At 37.7% G+C, this 18,853-nt stretch overlaps 1 protein-coding gene across 6 annotated transcripts in view; it reads left to right on the top strand.

Annotated features, from left to right (window-relative positions):
- The window catches only part of ATP9B (ATPase phospholipid transporting 9B (putative)), a 167,526-nt gene extending 155,777 nt beyond the window's left edge, over positions 1–11,749 (top strand). For 5 of the 6 annotated variants that reach the window (XM_061346370.1, XM_061346366.1, XM_061346368.1 and 2 more), the window contains 10 exons: positions 462–551; positions 995–1,139; positions 1,469–1,533; positions 1,982–2,137; positions 2,291–2,355; positions 3,548–3,656; positions 5,783–5,840; positions 6,530–6,733; positions 9,160–9,192; positions 9,952–11,749. In XM_061346370.1, the coding sequence (XP_061202354.1) occupies positions 462–551; positions 995–1,139; positions 1,469–1,533; positions 1,982–2,137; positions 2,291–2,355; positions 3,548–3,656; positions 5,783–5,840; positions 6,530–6,733; positions 9,160–9,192; positions 9,952–10,088 (1,062 nt within the window). In that variant the 3' untranslated portion in view covers positions 10,089–11,749. The remainder of the gene's footprint in view (positions 1–461; positions 552–994; positions 1,140–1,468; positions 1,534–1,981; positions 2,138–2,290; positions 2,356–3,547; positions 3,657–5,782; positions 5,841–6,529; positions 6,734–9,159; positions 9,193–9,951) is intronic. The other variant, XM_061346367.1, reaches the window with a different exon arrangement.
- The last annotated feature ends 7,104 nt before the right edge of the window (positions 11,750–18,853 follow it).

Raw genomic sequence — 18,853 nt, 5'->3', positions numbered from 1 at the left:
TTTTAGTGCCTTCTGAAATCTGTGCTTACTTATCCAAACTGAAGGAACTGTTAACATGAACATTTTGCGTTATTCTAAGAACATATTTTACTGGTTAATAAATGTTTTGAGGTTGGTTTGGTTGGGGCTTTTTTTGTCTGTTTTTCTTCTAGCTCTGCCAAGATGGAAAGACTCAGGTCAACTTATGATATTTTAGTGTCATGAATTCATTAGTTTTTTAGCACAGGTTTACTTTGGTGAGGAACCAGTTAAGCTGACTGCATAGACTTTCCTTGTTTGAGGATTACTTTTCACTCCATAAGTTCCAAGGCTTGTAGTCACATCCCATGGTTTACATGGGGATAAAACACATGTTGAAGAGCCAAGGCCTTCTGGGTATGAGTTCTCAAAACGTGATTTATTTAGGCAGGAGTTTTGAAAGAATATAATAAAATCTCTTAATTGAGTGCTTTTTATTGAAGGTTACCACTCGAGGAGAGGCTCACTTAGAACTAAATGCCTTTAGGAGGAAGCATGACTGTGCCTTGGTGATATCTGGGGACTCACTTGAGGTAAGAACTTGGTTGCTGTCAAATTGCATTTATCTATATGCTTATGTTCAAAAAGCAAACTATCGGTGCCTTCATGCTTTTAAACCTTTTTCCAGTATTTGCCTGTATTTAAGTTGTCCTTAGAGATACTTCTGTTTTTCACTGAGTGCTAATTGGAGGATGTATGTTCTAAATGGGAAAATGTTACTGGTTCTCTGGTCTCCTGTATGGTAACAATTGAATTTGTATGCAGCATGCTGTTATTTCTTCTCTTAACCCCAAGCCATGTTGGATGTCACTTTAAAGTAATAAAGCTATAGTTAGGATAATGTGGCTTTTTGTCTCCCAGATGGATGTTGTGCAAGCAAAACTTCATAAAATAATTATTTATACTGTGTTTCTGTGTTAGATCACATACTGTGTTTTTTAATCATAAGTAAATGTGAATGTATCTTTTTATTTAGGTTTGTCTGAAGTATTATGAGCATGAATTTGTAGAGCTGGCTTGTCAGTGCCCTGCTGTAGTATGCTGCCGATGTTCCCCCACGCAGAAAGCTCATATCGTGAAACTGTTACAGCACCACACTGGAAAACGCACGTGTGCAATAGGTAACTGGTGGCACAATCTTCATTTGCAGTAGCTGAAGTCTGTCATCAATTTAAGCAGTAGATGGCACTGTTGAGAAGTAGTTGAAACAAAACCAAAGAGATTCTTTTATCAACAGCCAGGTATTATGTAGCTGTAGCAGAAAATGCCATTCCATAAGAAAGATATGATTATCTTCTTTATTCCTCAGGAACAAGTCTTGATTGGTAAAGTAATTATAATCCACAGATTAACTGTAAGAATTGAAAGGTATATACGAGGTTTCTAAAATACTGTAAGGCCAGGAGAGTAAAACCTCTGAAGAGCTGAATATTGCAGTGACCTTTTTCAGGTGATGGTGGAAATGATGTCAGCATGATCCAAGCAGCAGACTGTGGAATTGGAATCGAAGGCAAGGTAATGTTAACAGTTCCATTGTCAAATATGTGCCACATAGTAACATAGGATTAGAAGCTTTATTCTTAAACAGTAGTGAATTGATAATTTCTAATTAAACTATGCTGTAAGATGATAAAAATGCTTAGTCTTTGAACTAATATCTTCATTGCTTGTATGTCCTATGCTTTATCTTCTTAAATACAAAAAGCAAGAAAAGCAGAAAGCGCCATAGGTATTTCTGTGTAACATTTACCTGAAAGGAGCAGGATAGAAGCTTAAACTTACTTGTTACAGCCACAGCATCTTAGAATACACAAAAAAAATGTCCTTTGTGTCCCATTGCAGAGTGTATTTTTGAATCAGGAGGAAACTTAACTTTTAAAGTTAATTATCACTTAGAATTTTGAAATCACAAACACATCTTTTACACTGCGTTTCATATTTGGAATATTTTTGTTTGTTCTAGGAGGGAAAACAAGCTTCCCTAGCAGCTGACTTTTCCATCACACAGTTTAAACACATAGGTAGGCTGCTGATGGTACATGGTCGAAACAGTTACAAAAGATCAGCAGCACTTGGTCAGTTTGTCATGCACCGAGGCCTTATTATTTCAACTATGCAGGTATTTAAAACTTTGTTTTGTGAACAGTTAAAAACACTATGTCTGTCTTTGAAGTGTCACAAAATTTCAAGCAGTACTGTTATTACTTTTCTTTACCATAATGTTTTGTATGTAGAATTATATCAAATATGTATAATTATCTGCTTTTTGCAGGCTGTATTTTCATCAGTCTTCTATTTTGCATCTGTTCCCTTGTACCAAGGATTCCTAATGGTAGGGTAAGTCAAAACCATCAGTTACGGTATCTGGTAACCATATATAGAAAACTAACTTGTTAAATAACATCATGTAGTTGTTGTCTGCCATATTTTTCATACATTTATCATTGGTACGCTACCAGACCTGGGTTGAATCTACAAAGAAAAGTCAAACTAAGTTGAATATGCCCTATATGGGGGGAGGGGGAATAAAGCCTCATTCTCACTTCCCTGTAGAGAGGGATCTGTATAGCCATAGATGAAGGTACCGTATGATGTTTCTCACACACGGACTGAAAACAGCAGAAGTCTCCCAAACCAGTTTTAGCTGTTACACAGATTGCTGTATAAGCCTTAGTGAGAATCAGATTTTTATGTTAAAAATGGAGCTGAAGCTACTATGAAATTTTCTCTGAGAGTGCACTACCCAAATCTGCCACATAGTTTTCCATTCAGGTGAATGTATGCAAAATTAGGAGCATCCTGGTCTTGTTGTAAAAGGTGCTTTAGTAATACAGTTCCCAAAGTCATACAGCTGAGAGATATGCATATATTCATGTTTGTCCTTGCTCTCTGCCCCTTCTGCCCTAAGAGCTGTTTATATTGCTTGTAAACAATAACAATCTAAATCAATAGTAACTTAAATCATAGTCAGATCAAGGTGTGATTACACCAGACTTTGCAGAGGCAAGCAGCAGACCTCTTGAAAATGTTTGTAATTAGTTTCAACGAGTTCTAGGAAAGTAATACTAAAGTATACATCTGACATGTGCATAATAAAATCCAAAGCCACTTACAGAGCTGTTAAGACTATTGTTCATCCACCTACTTTTAACATGATGTCTGGAATAGAGTGATTGGGGGGTTTTTTCTTCAGTTTTCATGCCATTGTCTGTGGATGAATTTAAGCATCGGGTCTTTGAACTAGTTGTCCAAAGTGGAAGGGCACAGGGAGAGTGGTAGCAGATGATAAGCTTGATACAGAAGAAATACATTTATTTCCTGGGTTTGAATGTATAAAAAGCTCTGTAACTTCTCATAACTGGCAGCTCTCAGCAGCACAAGAGTGGTTGCATGTGTAAAGCTGTTTTAGTAAGCTCCTTCAATACTGGGTAGAGCCAGTCTCATTCCACTTACATAAAAGTAATAATTGAACTCACTAGAACAGCTTAAAATCATATCATACAGAAGTGTCTTCTTTCCTTTCACCTAGGTATGCAACCATATATACTATGTTTCCAGTCTTCTCTCTAGTATTGGATCAGGATGTGAAGCCAGAAATGGCATTGCTATATCCAGAACTTTATAAGGATCTCACAAAGGTATGAATGCCCTTAGTGCTCAGATTAGGAACAAAAATGCTGAAATCACCGCTGTGCAAAACTGGGAATTCTTAACAATCATTTCCTTAAGGTATTCCATGCAAGACTGACACACAACTAATGTAATGCAGACTTTTGTACTATGAAAATTAGCCATGGTACCAACCATTCCATTTACTTTGATTAATACATTTGTTAAGTCACCAACGTTTGGACTGAAGTATATCAAGCATGAAGGTGTGTTGATGTAAAAGTTACTTTCAGTCTGGCTGCAGGATCTCTGATCTAGAGTTATTTATGCTTACTTTTTCATAGCTCCTTTTTTCCTTTTTAAATGGTAGATTAATTGATATATTATTTTTTTCCCATAACCCCTAGAAATTACTACTGACAAAAAAAGAAAAAAAAAGAATGTGGAGTAACTGGAAAGTACAGTTCAGTGCATTGTCTGGGGAAGATGATGATCACTAAATGATTATGGATGAGTAGTATAAAAAGTTATTTATGTGCTATATTTGACTCACAAGGTAATCTTATTATGAGTGATTATTACAACAATTTATAATCACACTGCCTTAGTCAGCGTGACACTGAAGCCTACATATTTTTGTGCATCATTTTTCAAATTATGGACTCTAAATGCAAATCTCTATCAATAGTATTCAGCTAGTGTTATTCAAACACAAGCTGACGTGGACTGTAATTGTATTCCTAGGAACTGGCTTCTTTTCTGGGATATGCTAGTGATGAAAATGCCTTTCAGACCTTTAGAAGAATAAGATACATCAACACAAGTCATTGACACTCCAGTGCATGAAGAGAAAATTAGCAGGGTTCAGAGAGACAGGTGTGGCCAAATACCCTGCAGGACACTGATTCACTATTACTGTTACTGTGGCTCCTACAGAGTTACAGCTAGAAAAGCTGATGAAAATTTGAAAGTTAAGAGGGCTCCCTGCTTTCATCTGAAAATTATTCAAAGCCTGTTGTGCAACATTCTGTAGAAGGTCAAGAGTGATTTTCGCTTCCAGTTCCATAAAGGTGAACCAAAACACTTATTTCACAAATGTCAGTAATTGGGAGCTATGGATGAAGGTGGAACCAGTGCCCAGCACTCAAAGGAAAATGAGTAGACATTCATGGGAGGGAAAAAAATAAAAAATGAAAATAAATAAATCTAATGTTTCTTTGTGCTTGTGCAAAAATTTTTTCAGATGTGTTCGATCTGCCACCAGCATTCTAGACTATATACAGCATTATAAAAATGTCTTTAGCACCTTGCCATGAACTGTCTCCATCCAAGAATGTATTTTAGCCTCAACTGAAGTAATAGAAAGAGTAAACTCATCACTTCCTACAGCAGTGAGCCACATTTATTTGTAAAGTGCTGATTCTTGTGTGTTCTGGGCTGATCAATTTTTCTGTGGCAAAATGGTTGCTTCATTTGCCATTTTATCTTTTAAATGTGTATCCTTTCAACTCTGTGGTTCTAGCATATTTCTTCAGCACCCTCACAGACTGCAAGTCATATGCACATGTACAACATTTATTCTTTGATTTATGCATGTTTCAATCTATAACATTCACAATCACAAAAAGATTTAAAATGTAAATATTTCAGCAAGTAACTAGTACTGAACAGTTACTTTCTGAAAACTTACAGTAGTTATGTGTTTATGAATGCAAATAGACAGTTTATCCAGCATTTAGAATGACGAGTAACTACAGTCTTGTTTGAGGTTTAGGTCAGTAGGTACACAGTGCTATATCTTCCTTGAAGACCACATTTCACAAAACAGACATAAAACTGTTTTAAATAAAAAATAAATTAATTTTACTGTAATTATCCCTCTGAAAACCAGCCAGAGCACTGCAAGCTAAAATACCTTTGCTGTTTAAGGCCTTAACTGTCCTACCCCCAAATTCAGACTTTGTGTGATTTCTGTACAAGTTTGCAATGAAGAATCACAAAAAACAAGTAGAAGCTTTTTAGACTATGTTACTTCAAAGACTCCTTATTTTACTTGTAAAGTTTCTCTAATGATTAACTTTTAAAAATGTATGAACTGAGTAGATTAATATTTTTTTAAGTTGTGTTTAATTGGCCTCTCACTTGTTTCCTTTAGGGAAGATCTTTGTCATTTAAGACCTTCCTCATCTGGGTTTTAATCAGTATTTACCAAGGTAGGAGAGAGTCCTAATTTTACTGAACTGAGAATTTTTTGTCTGCTTTTGCCAGTATTGTTTTTCAGCTGCAGGTTGAATTCCCAAAGCTTAACATTTCATCAGCAGTTACATATATATATATTACTTTCTGTTTATCTTGTAAATCAATATTCCTGTAGTGTGCCAAGCCTATTAAAACACGGCACAGACTGGTATTTTTGTTGATGCATATCACCTAAAAAAATGACATGTTTTTAATTAAATGCTAATCCAGAAAAATTTTAATGAGTGCTTATCGCATTGCATATATTTACACAGTAGTTTTCTTTCATGGAATGACAGAAGCACTGTTGAAGAAATCTGAATTATGTGATCAGTTAAAAGTAATTACATTTTCAACAATATCTCATTTATTTGTAGCACTTGACAAAATGAGGTTAATTAACAGTTCATCAGATAATATTGCACCTAAAAGGTGTTTAACAGTTTAATTTCTTTACAGCTTTACTTTGGTTGTTTTGTTTCACATGCACCAAGTACTGTAAATATCACTTCTGTTCTTTTAGAAAGATCAGTCTTGTTACCTTATAAAAATTACTGGGCAGGTTTTCATAATAAGCAAACAACTGTTCAGTGGGCAGCTATAAAAACTGGTGCACTGAAATTTCATTGCGCAGTGTATTGATAATTTGGTGTACCTTTCCTAGGTGGTATTCTGATGTATGGAGCCCTGCTGCTTTTTGAATCTGAATTTGTACATGTCGTTGCCATTTCCTTCACTGCCCTAATCTTGACTGAGCTCTTGATGGTTGCACTGACCATACGAACATGGCACTGGTTAATGGTGGTGGCTGAATTTCTCAGTCTTGGCTGCTATGTGGCCTCTCTTGCATTTCTAAATGAATACTTTGGTGAGTAATAGTGAAAGTATTTTAGCAAATAACTGGGGTTTTTTTTTGGGGGGGAGGGGGGGGCCCCCCCTTTTTTTTTCCTTGCCATTAAGAATAGATGATGTTATGCTTTGTGAAAAAACGGCTTTCTCCATAAGAAATAAGAATGAGTTGAAATCAGGCTTAATGTTGGGTTGTAATATTCTCTTATCCTTTCCTCCTAGAATTTGACAATCTTGATTCCTGTTAGTATGATTTATCTAAAGCTTACTCAAGCCACGCATGCTTTTCCCAGCCTTTATCTGATCTTGAAATGGATATGATTTTCAAAAATCAAGATCTTCACTGAGGTGGTGAATTATTTGATATGCCAGACCAAGTGGACCTCATTAGATCTAATCCACAAGCTTAAAAGAGTTGAAGTATTTCTAGCTTGTGAGGCAGAAGCCTATTGGGGTAGACACTTCATATAAGAATCATTGTTTCATAATTACATTAAGCTGATGTTAAACTGTCTTTGCTTTAAACTGCCGTATGCCATGCTGTGTCTTAAGGTTTTGTGATTGTTCATAGGTCACAAAATGAAACAATACTTTTTAACTGCAGAACTTTAACAGTCAAGAATCTGAGCATCAAAATAATACATGTGTATTTTTATATCAAATTATCCTTCAGCAAAACCAACTATCTCAATGTGATTTTATAAATGTAACTTTTACAGAAATACGTATAACGATTTTGGTTATACCTCACAAGAAACCAGCTCCTTCTCTTTGTGTTTTCCAAGAGCAGATGGCTTAGGAGGTACCCTTCTTAAGTTATCACTTCTCATAGCAGAATTAAACTTTGTATAGTAATTTCTAGGGATCTCATAGTTCTGCTTTTATTCTCTCAAGTGTTCAACACTAGGGTAGTGTATTTATATATTTTTAATCAGTAAATGCTTCACTGCCTGTCCCAGTGTTCTGTTACTTCCCAGATTTCTCGAGAGTCAAATTTTAATGAAGAAACAACCCTGCTGGGCTTGTTCCTTGTATTGTACATTATTTCAGGTTTGCCAGAGTACATTTTTCCTTTTTCTGACACCAATGCACAGACTCTTTAAATAGAAATTACTGGGTTGATTCCTCAGTGTCCACAGCCAGATTACAAATGAAAGGAGCAAGCACGAACAGATGCAGGTACTGGGTCTTTGGTCGAAACTTCAGGAACTTCATAAGACAGAACTGGGTGCTTTATCTTTACAAGTCTTTAGTATTGGTGACAGCTGAACCTTCCATCCTTTGTAGGTGGTGTTCAGTGAGAAACACTGTCCGGTGATGTTCATAAATGTGTAAAAACTACAGGGACTTTGTTTCTTGCAGACTTTTCTGTAAAGGGGAATGCTTTATTGTCCTCATATATTTGCTGGACAGGTCCAAACAGCTGAGTATATAAATGGTTGCATGGCTTCTCTGCAGCCTGGGGACTTAACTCCTGTATTTTTCATCATAAAGGGTACCAAAAAGGATGCCATTTCATGGGCTTTTATAAAGATGTATTTTACTGTGTGATATTCAGCAGTTAATCTGAGGAAATGCATTTCAGCTAGTCTCACTGTTAATGCTTTACTCTTAATCTGTCATACTACAGCTGGAGGAGAGAACCTTTTTTTTGTGCATGTAATGTACTAAGTTTTTAAGTGATAGTTTACAGTTCACGGTATAGCACAACTTCGTGCATCAGGGAAAACAGTCCAATCCAGTACTGCTTGACTTCGTCAGCAAATACACTGTTTCTTTCAGTGATGTTACTTATAAGCATCATCTCCTCCCAACGAAATTATGCCATGACAGGGCACTCAAATTAGAATTACAGAAATATTTGATACTGCTCTACAGTTCTGACTCATGGAAGTAAATCAGTTTTCAGGTTTCTGAGTTAATTGCAGTCAATCACCTTATTAGGCATGTCTCTGTAGTATGTTATGTAGGCTTTTAGTATGTCTAAGCAGGCTTAGGCTAAAACTGTGTAACGACTTTATACATTGAAATCTAATATACAAAGTATTTTTAATGAGTAAAGTTGGAGCAGGAAAACATTACTGCATTTTCTGAAGTGAATTTTAATTTGCATTAAACCAGTTCTGATCAAGTTGTTTACACAGTAAATTACACCTTGAAGTCAAATGCAAGAAAACTTCTTACCTACTTAGACTCTTAAAACATGACCAAATTGAAAACCTCTGTGTTTTCAAAATGGTTGGCGTAATTGCTGTTTAAAATGCTCTGGTTGTCATGTGAAACGTAATAATATTCTGTTTAATGCTACTAACATCTTTTCAGTTTCCATTTTGTGTAACTAACCTGTTTGTTTTGTTGTTTTGTTGTTTGTTTTTTTTCTTCACATAACTTTCTTATCTTTGTAAATCTATCCTTTAATTTTCATTCTCCCTCTTTGTGAAACAGGTATAGGCAGAGTGTCTTTTGGAGCTTTCTTAGGTAGGTGAAGTTTGACTTGAAGTTTAAGTCTTTTAAAAGAGTAGTAAATTATTTAATCTACGCATTTGTAAATAATGGAAAAAAACAACAAACCCCACACCAATTCTTCAGGTTACGTGGGTTCTGAGATCTTTCTGTGAGAAGTATGACCTGACGTGACCAAATACTGTCAAAGAAGAGTGTCACCATTCTTGTTAATGTCTGTCACAGAAAAAATAGTTTTTCAATGTGGCCTTTGGCAGTATCACTGCATTGTTTTACCCTTACATTTTTGGGCTCCGGTTTAATCTCTAAGGTTTTAAGAATCATGTGGTCTAGTTGTGACAGATTCAGAGAAAAACAATCTGAATATGGAATAAAGGATCCAAAATGGTAGCAGAATTTCTGGTTGGAAGCTTGTATTATAGTAGGTAAAATCATTCTTACTAGTAGAAACGTAAGTTGACTTAACTTTTTATAATGAGAAAGTCTTGCTTTTAAACTGAGATTCTGTTTCCTCTAACATTATTTTGTGCTACAAAACAGCGTAAGAACCACAAAGGAACTCCGAAGTTCCTGTCTAAAGAAAATAGTTGGCAAAAACAAAATGTTGAGGTTAACTTTCTCTTGTTTTGCTGGTTTCTTTTTCTTTTTTAATTTTGCATGGTCTTGAACAATAGCATAAGCAAACAACAGAGTTTTATTGACTTTGCACTATGGAAGTTTCAGTTTCCAGGTTACCAGCTCCCATTACTTATTTTCCCTTTTCTGTTTCTGCAGATGTTGCCTTTATCACAACTGTGACCTTCCTGTGGAAAGTGTCAGCAATCACTGTTGTAAGCTGTCTTCCACTTTACATTCTCAAGTACTTGAAGCGCAAATTTTCTCCTCCAAGTTACTCAAAGCTTACCTCGTAAAAGTAATTGTATCCCTATGTTTTTTCACTTGCACCAGTCTGCAAATTGCACGTTCACTGTGCTTTAATGTCTAGGGGTTTCTGTTGGACTAAAGAAATTTGAAAAAATAAGTGGTAAAGTGAATAGAGCACAAAAAGAGGTGGAAACATCTGACAGGTACAATAACACAGACGTACACTAACAGGACTATCAGAGATAAACTAGATATTCTTTATGTTGATTTTCTTTTTTTTTTTTCTACTTTCTGTTGCTGTGATTATAAAATAAAACTGAATTACCTTTGATTTGACAGTGCTTCTGAATCATTTCATTGCTACTGTAAAGGATTTTTTCCTACTGTACTAATCCTCTGCAAGTTGAATTGAAAGTTTCATTATTTATTACATAACTTTCCTTTTTTTTAATTATTACATAACTACCTAATTCAAGTTGTTTCCTTTAATGTCTATATATGGAAAAGTTCATTTGTCCATACTTACTATAACACACCTAATACCTGTAAATGCCCATGTCTGTATTAGCAGCTATTATTCCTCATCAGACATTGAGTAATATGCACTATTTGAATTATGTACAGATGTCTGCATAGCACAGTATTATATTAGGAGCTGTTGTCCTATTCTGTTCCGCATTTCTGGCACCAGTTAATTACAGATCTGTGATGCTGACAGCAGTTCTTCAAATGCACATTACAGCCAGGTTGCACAAAAGCTGTTTAAAAGTTCAATGATAAATTCTGTACATAATTCCACTGCACCTATTGATCTGTACAGATATCAAAGACATGGCTGCTCAGTAAATACGTTTTAGAATTCTTATTCATTTTGTATTTGTAAAACTGCAAATAGTGTCAAAGTACATTTATATATATGAGAAGTCCGGTAAACCTTGTATTAGCTAATATGTTTAAATTGCCTTGTAATCTGTTTACTTAGGTTACTCAGGTAAAAGAAAATAAGACAAATACATGAACATTATGGTAGGAAGAACTGTCATCTTCCAAGTTGTAAATGTTATGTTCTTATAACTTATTTTGGGTGCAGACTTGTTGAAAAAAAAAAAATCAAAACATTCTTGCTTGTTGTAAAATGTCAGAGTTGAGTATTTTGGCTGAGTTATGACACTTTACAGCAGTTGAAGATTTGTTCCAGAAACTCATATACTCTGATACAATCTGAAGGGTCCAAATCTTGCATTCTGTGCTGGAAAGTAGGATATACTATTTTAGTTTTCTATCATGATAAAACTTTGCTTTCTCAAGAAGTACATATAATGAAGTTGGCATAGTCTATTAATCAGTGGAAAGGAACAGCATAATTATCCATGCTTTATTGATTAAATGTTTATGTGTGTGTTTTTAAAAAACACAATATGGATGTCATTTCTATGTTTGACTGTATGCCTTTACAACACAATTCTTTGTTTAGTCTCCTATAACTTTGCCCATATGCCATTATTATATTGGATGAGTAATATTTAAGTGATAAATACAACTACTTCCTGGGAGAGCAGAGAAAACTGCTCAGAGCTATTTGGACTCCACCCTGCTCCATTAATTTTTGTTTTGAAAGCTTTTCTTACCAGCTATTTATCTGCCTTTTTTTTTTTTTTTTTCATTCCTCATTATAAAAGCAATAAAGCCTAATTTTTACCAAATATTATTAATGGCTATATGTATTAAATAAACTACTGAAGTAGTGTTTCTCTTAATTACACAACATTGCCGACTAGTTTGCTCTGTACCTCTGTAGTCTCACTTCTGCAAAACTCCCACAAGATGTCACTGTTCCTGTATACTAGCGGAAGCATTTCTTCATTTCATGTGGTTTTGGCACAGTACTCCTGGACTGTATTTTTAGTTTAGTTAGTCCTGTGACATTTTTGTTGCTGGTTTGTTTTAATTTCCTATTTCTCCACTATAAGTGGTAATTACTTTTAATCAATTAAGAAAAGTCACCAGTGTGCAGTTGTTCTGAAACATAGATGATATTTTCTTCAGACCTTTTTGTCTTAAACATTGAGAGCTCACAACCATATGTGTAAGGTTCAATAGATAAGCAAAAGCTTAGAGCTGGTCAGCCTTCATCTATACATTACATCTTTGACATTAGGCAGAAAATGAGTAAAAATCAGATATTAAACTAGCAGTATAAAAGTGATAGTGTTACTGTATTACAGCTGTATGAGATTTAGTGTACCAATGTGTGCAGAATTTAGAGTGTACACATAGTAATCCTCATCATTAAAACTGTGAGGTTAATGTGATTGCAAATGTATAGATTCTACACACCGGTCCATGCCTTTCCAAAGTGGAGTCAGTTCTCTAGAGTGCCTGCTTTCTTGGAATATTTTCAGTATTCAGCAAAGGTCTAGCTTCCTCTAACACTTCATTTTGAAGACTGAAGAAGTCTGATTCAGGTGGCTTACCTTGCTTTTGAGGTTCAGTCACTGTTAAATCTACATATACCAGGAAAGTCTGCTTTTTCTATTCATTCATGTCACTCAGCCACAGCCCTGTACAGGATAGTGCTACCATATCACAGTGGCTTACAGCTAACAGTATCAATACAGAATTTAAGAATTGTAATATGACATCTTTCAGTAGAAAACTTTACTGTATTATGGGCTTCAGTACAAAGTAAGCTAAGTACCAGCACAATCCCTGGCTCTTAAAGGAGATTAGAATGTAACATTTCAGGTGTGCAGGTGAATACATTATTTTTTAAGGTTCTAATTCTGTTGTTTCACATCAGTGTATGTCAGGAGTAAGCCTGGAGCACCAGATCAGCTTACATAAACACAGATTTAGGCCTTGGACCTGCAAGTTCCACACACAAGCACTTTAATTGTATTTGGTATTAAATAAATATTTACTTTTGTGAGCTGCTGTATCAGATAGCAGATGTATTTCTGACATGGTAATCATGTTGCCTTGAAAACATACTTGGAAGCTAATTTCAGAATTAGAGCAGCAAGATGTGCATAGGAAATACATCTTCACCAAAGTAACATACGTAATAATACTGACCTATTTGGATCGTGTTTAAGAAGCATACGAACTAAACATCCGCTACATTTCCTATGTAGCTTGTTAGAAGAACACAAGGAAAAGGGGAGATCCTGCAGAATAGTAGTACTGGTAATTCTTATATTGGTTTCTTATGATGCTACTCTAAACTTCCTTGTTCATGTAACTGCTGGAAGACATTTTACTACACAAGATACTAGTTTTGAAATGGAAGCCAAAATTAAATCCTTGCATACTTAACATTAAATCTGTAGTGCTCTTCCATGAATGTGAATGTTTACACCAGTGGTTTTATGTTCAAACTGAGCTTGCTAACACATGCCATCAGAATTAAGCTGTGTGGTATCTCCTGCTTTCTTCCTAAAATTTCTGAGTGGTTGTCCAAAACCACGCCATTGCTTTTGTACATACATAGGAAGTGTGTATTAATGAGTAGCATCCACTTGAGCCAACCTTTATTATAAATGTTCTCCTACCTTGTGTCCACAAGAGGCTGTGAACCTAAACATTTTTCAATCTCCTTTTTAAAACATGTCTGCAAGGAGGGCCATCAGGAACTTTTTCAGACTGGACACTACTTCTGCAGGTATTTAAGCAAGAATTCTAATATTCACACATGTAGTTAAACAGCAGTTAGTCATGAGGGTCAACTTCTGTACATGGAAAGACAATGACTTCCTTGCTTACGCCCATTTGTGCATGTTAGAGAGTAGGCCTATGCAGTACCGTCTCCATACTCCTCTGCAACCTTATTGCCATCTCAAGGCATTCAGGTAACTTCAAGGAGGAGTTGGCCCCAGGTCTTCTGCTGTGAAGTGTGTTCCTGGGGTCATGCTCTGTCCCTGCAGTGGTGCACACCTCTGCCTTGCTTCTATAGGGTACACTGCAGGGCTTCTTCATCACTGGAGCTTGGGGCACTTCATGCCTGATCCACCTTTGCATATTTACCACATAAATGATGGTGAACCAGGCTCAGGTGGGGAAGGGCTTACTGTACAGACTGTCTTAGAGGTTTTTAAGAGACACTGCTCACAAAGATACTTCTAAGTGACCTCTTTTCCCGCTTGTGCAGAGCTTTGTATTCATGGGTTTTATGTTGGCAAGATAACATGAAAGAGGCTTGCATCTGTTTCACACTTGCATTCCATGTCCAGAGGTATTCATGTGGCTCCAACAGCCCCTGCAGGGCAAAGGAATTTAGTATAGAGTATGTGGAGTCTGGATGGACAGTACTCCTTAAAAAGCAATAGCCACAGGAGGAGAGGTGGCTATTCTGCAAAAACTACTGCTGCAAAAACTTCTGGAGCCCGCTTACTCTTGATATCCATTTGGATTTCAGCTTCCATGGAGTTTCTCCTTATTTTTACTGGCTAGAGGGGAAAGAATTGGGCCAGCAGTCTCTTACAATGCTTAATTTAATAACCTTTCTAGGCTGTTATAACTCAGTTGAAACTTTAAGGCAATCAAAAAAGCCCTTCAATATGTTAGCCCCCTGTAGGGAGGAAAATCAGTACGAGTGAACAAAGACAACACAGATCGAACATTATATATAAATAAACAGGAGGTGCAGTATCTTTAACACTGTGTTAAAAAGCATAGGAATTCCTTTTGTAAACAAAACACACTTAAAGTGTGCTGCTTCCCAACAAGTATTAACTACCCAACAGATGCCCTCAGCAGGGTTCACAGCTGTTATTGTGAGTGGGAATTTGCTCAGCCAATTGCCAACAAAATCCTCCTCAAACAGAGAATTGCACTGAAAGACCTATTTGCTACTTCATCGACCAAAAACATAGTTTTGATCAAAATGTTGCACAGCAGAAGTTGTGAAAACCGGGTGCCTTGAACAGAATGAGAGAGCGCTCCACAGCTGAGTTGACAATTCCACTGCATTCTCCTATTCCTGACCAGGTTTTAGCCAAACTGTAGCTAAGATTTCTCCTGATTGTTGTCTCCTCTTGTCCTCCAGCATGCTTTCAACTTGAGATTGTAATTGGCAATGGTAAACCTCTAAATTGCTCAGAAAAAAAAAAGCGGGTTTGAGGAATACTTGGTCTTTTTGCAGTACTGAGCTGTAAGAAAATTTGTCATCTGCTCTGAGGAGATACTGTGTTCTGTAACTGTGATGCATGGTAAGTATTTATGGCCCTGCCTTTTTTCTTACAGCAGTAAACTAATTCCTCTTTTCTTGACAAAAGTAGTAAGAATGAAAAGAGCTTTAGTTATAATGTTCATGTAGCTTTAAGCAAGCAGTACACAAAATAGACCATTGTAATTCTTATTTGTAGAACTGCTTTCCATTGTTTCTCTATAATGTACACATCTAGTTTTTTCCATGGGCCCTCTGTGTTTTGCTCTGAGTTCTAAGCATGACTTTGATTTTGCAAAGTAAACACACGTTGTGTGGAAGCAAATTATAGATAACTACTTCAAAAGTCTGTTGAAAATGAATTCCTGGCCATTTGGGCTGGAAGGCTGGGGGGTGTTAATGGATGAGCAGACCTGCAAGGGGCAAGTACATGTACATATGTTTTGTATTTATTGCAATCATCCATTGCCTATTTGAAGGAGAGATCTGGGAATTATCAGTCAAGATGCTCCCTTGGGGAAAACCTCTATGCTGTGTGTGTTCGGTAGAGGAAGATGAGCTGTTGTCTCCCCTGTGTGTTTCTGCCTTCTCTTGCCGTTGAATTCCAAACTCATGTGCATGAACACAGCTTCTCGTTCCCAGAGTACCTCCTGCCTTTGTCAGGATACTGGTTCTTCCATGACAGTACTTTGAAAAAGTTTGCTGCTTATCTTGATCCCAGCTGAATGGAGTTTATCCTAACTGTAGGAGGTAATTTTTCCATCTCATGAGCAAGATGGATGACACAGACTCAGTCTAGTACGTATTTGTCCCCATCCAAATGCAACTACAGCAATTGTAGGTAATCTCTGATTGAAAAGAAAAGGAGAAAGAACAAAAGTGGGTTAAAAAAAAAACCCAAACCAACAAAATCCAAAACTAACCAAACATACACAGTTCCATCAAATTCTAAGACAAAGCTGAAGGGAAACAAGATTTAATGACACTGAGACTTCTACCCTCTGGCTGTAGTAATTTTGCCTTGCTCACAGGTCCTTTCAGGTTTTGGCATAAACTTTTCCATGTGAGAAGATGTAAAATATTTCAAGTTACTAAAAAAATAATAACCTGATTTTTTTTTTTAAATATCCTAGTTGGAGGCTGCCTCGTTACCTTCCTACCTGTGTGTGGCTAGTTGTAATTCTGGTAGGTCCTCTTACATTATGCTTGTTATTAGAATAGATGGAGGGTTAAGAGCTGAAAGCAACACACAAAGGCATCTGTGCAGTTGTTGGGAATTGGATGTTACAGCAAAGGGCACCAAAATTTAAGAAATAAGTATCTTGAAGTGTTTTAAGCTTATGTATATTGTATAGGCTTAGAAAGGAAAGGGGAGGGAGAAATCTGCTGCTCACAGTAACTTTGTGATGCCCTTAACCTGTGCAGACTTCAGAGCCAAAAAAAACCCACATGGCAATCTTATTGGGGGGGGGGGTGGGGAAGAAAAGAAGCCTTTTAAGGCAACCCACACCTGGATGCCTGGAACTAATGAGGGAAATCATGGTTTTAACAACGCATCTCGGGAACACAGGCCTGAAAAAAAAAACTATTTCAGGCAGTCAAAATGCCGTGCCTTTCTGCCTAGCTCTGCTATCCAGTCTGGCCCTGCTCACATTAGAAGAGATTTTTCCTGACCAGGAATGACCAGCATGGGCTCTGCTGACATCAAGAGGATCTCTGCACATTCGTCTGTTGTCACACTGCACATGCGTTCTGTTATCCTAAAGACAGCAACCATAGGAAAGTGCCTCCATGCTTTGCCCACTTGAATGTCAAGAGACACAAGTAAGTGGTAATTAAGTAGCCCATGGCCAAAGCACTTCTCCAGTTGCTGAAGCAATCAGCCTCTGTGTAAACTGGTTTGTAGTGCTGGAAGGGAAGCAGGGCAGAGAAAAAAATAAGCTGTCTGTATAACCTGAAGCAGATTTCTTTGGGGGGAGTGGGAAGAAAGCCAGGCTGCTAGTCACATAACCACACTACTGCCTTACCATTTGTCCAAAAGCAATTACTAGGAAATGGCAGGTGAGGCAGGAGAACGAGGTTATAGCTCAGCTGTAATGCAGAGCCAGCTGGAGCCACTGATCTGGTACTCAGCAGCACGAGAGTTTCTCTTCTTGACATGCAGGTAAGTCACTCTGCCAGTTCAGACATACCGGCATGGTGAGTGATGGAGTTCACTGCTGGAGAATCAGTGAAAGGCTGCTTAAAGCAAAGCTTGACCTCCAGGCAGCCACCCCAGGGCACAGGAGTGGAGATGTCCGAAGCTGCAGAACTTCACATGTTCCGGTAAGCCACAGGAAATGCCTTCAGAGCCAGAAGGCTGGGGGAGAAATGAAAGCACGTGGGGAAACTGAATTGTGCCTGAGACCCAGCAAAAACATCCTCAACCCTCACCTCGCACCTCCACGCACACTGCATTGCTCAATGTGATGGAACATCCAAGCAGTGCCATGCTGCTGGGTCAGTGCAGCTCTCTGTGTCTTCCACCTGAGGTTCACCAGTGTGACAGAAAAGGGTGTACTGTTAGAAGGTACTGAATTCCTGCTCTTCTTCTTTTACCTTGTACCCAGCTCTTTTTCTGCCTGCCATGGTTAGCAGAGGGAGCTAGTGACTCCCACTTCATCAGGGATAAATCAGAAGGCTGCTTACAGTTATCTTGAAGGAGCCTTTAGCCAAGTCTGTGGGGTATGAATGCCTGGTCCTGTGCTACCCAGTGTTCGGCATGGAGGTACATCCCCTAAATACAACATGCTGGTTTGGCACAAGTTGAAGCCAGACCCTGCACTTACAGCCAGCCCTTTGGGCCGCCCTGGGAACATCAAGAGGTCTGCTTTGGGAGCTGGTCATCCTGCAAGCCATCTTGTAGGTTATTTCACTGCCCTAGCCATTCCTCAGCAACTTCCTACCATTCCTGCTTGTGTTCTCTTCTGCGTAACCTGGGTGTCTGGGGCCTCTCTGAAATTGCAGCCTGCTGAGCCTGTGGCTGTTGACTCAGTCACAGTCACGCCTGCCTGTGGGTCAGGGATGGTGACTATCGTCAAGACTTCATTTATTTGTGCTGTATTTATTTTTAAAGATGGGACACAAAATTCCATGAGAGAGACTCATCTAGTGATCATGTGAAGAGGGTGACCAAGCAGCTGCTCGTGGATGAGCTGCTTTTGGGCAAGCTGAATTCAGCACATAAGCCTCCAGTTCAGCTAAGGGAGAAAATCTGGAGGGACGACACTGGATAAAGAGTCCTCCAGCAACTCAACAAAAACATGAAAAACAAAGGCCTCACCATAGTCTTTCTTGTTACCTGCCAGTCCTGTTTGAGTTCCAGACATCTCCCAGCTCTTCTACTTTGCATCCCTCTTTTTCTGGTTTGCTACTTTTCCAAGGCATAAAAAATGTGGGAACTTTATCTCTTCCTAAGAGAAACAAAAAATGGGAATTGCTTGCAAGCCTGGAATGCAACAGAGTTAATCAGATTCATGTTGTGCAAATTTCAAGAAGTATCAAAACTCAAGGCAGGATCTAAGAACTTAAAGAGACATGAGGCAGGTGAAGACTAGTAATTTCCATGGTTTTGCCCGTCAAACAATGTCTATTCCCAGTTGGAGGGGC

Source organism: Neopsephotus bourkii, unplaced genomic scaffold, assembly GCF_033783945.1.
Source record: "Neopsephotus bourkii isolate Nb327-2 ecotype Australia unplaced genomic scaffold, CSIRO-AGI_Nbou_v1 NB_272, whole genome shotgun sequence".
Classification (NCBI taxonomy): domain Eukaryota; kingdom Metazoa; phylum Chordata; class Aves; order Psittaciformes; family Psittacidae; genus Neopsephotus; species Neopsephotus bourkii.
Note: the sequence above shows the minus strand (reverse complement) of the source record. Positions and strands in the feature narration are given on the sequence as shown.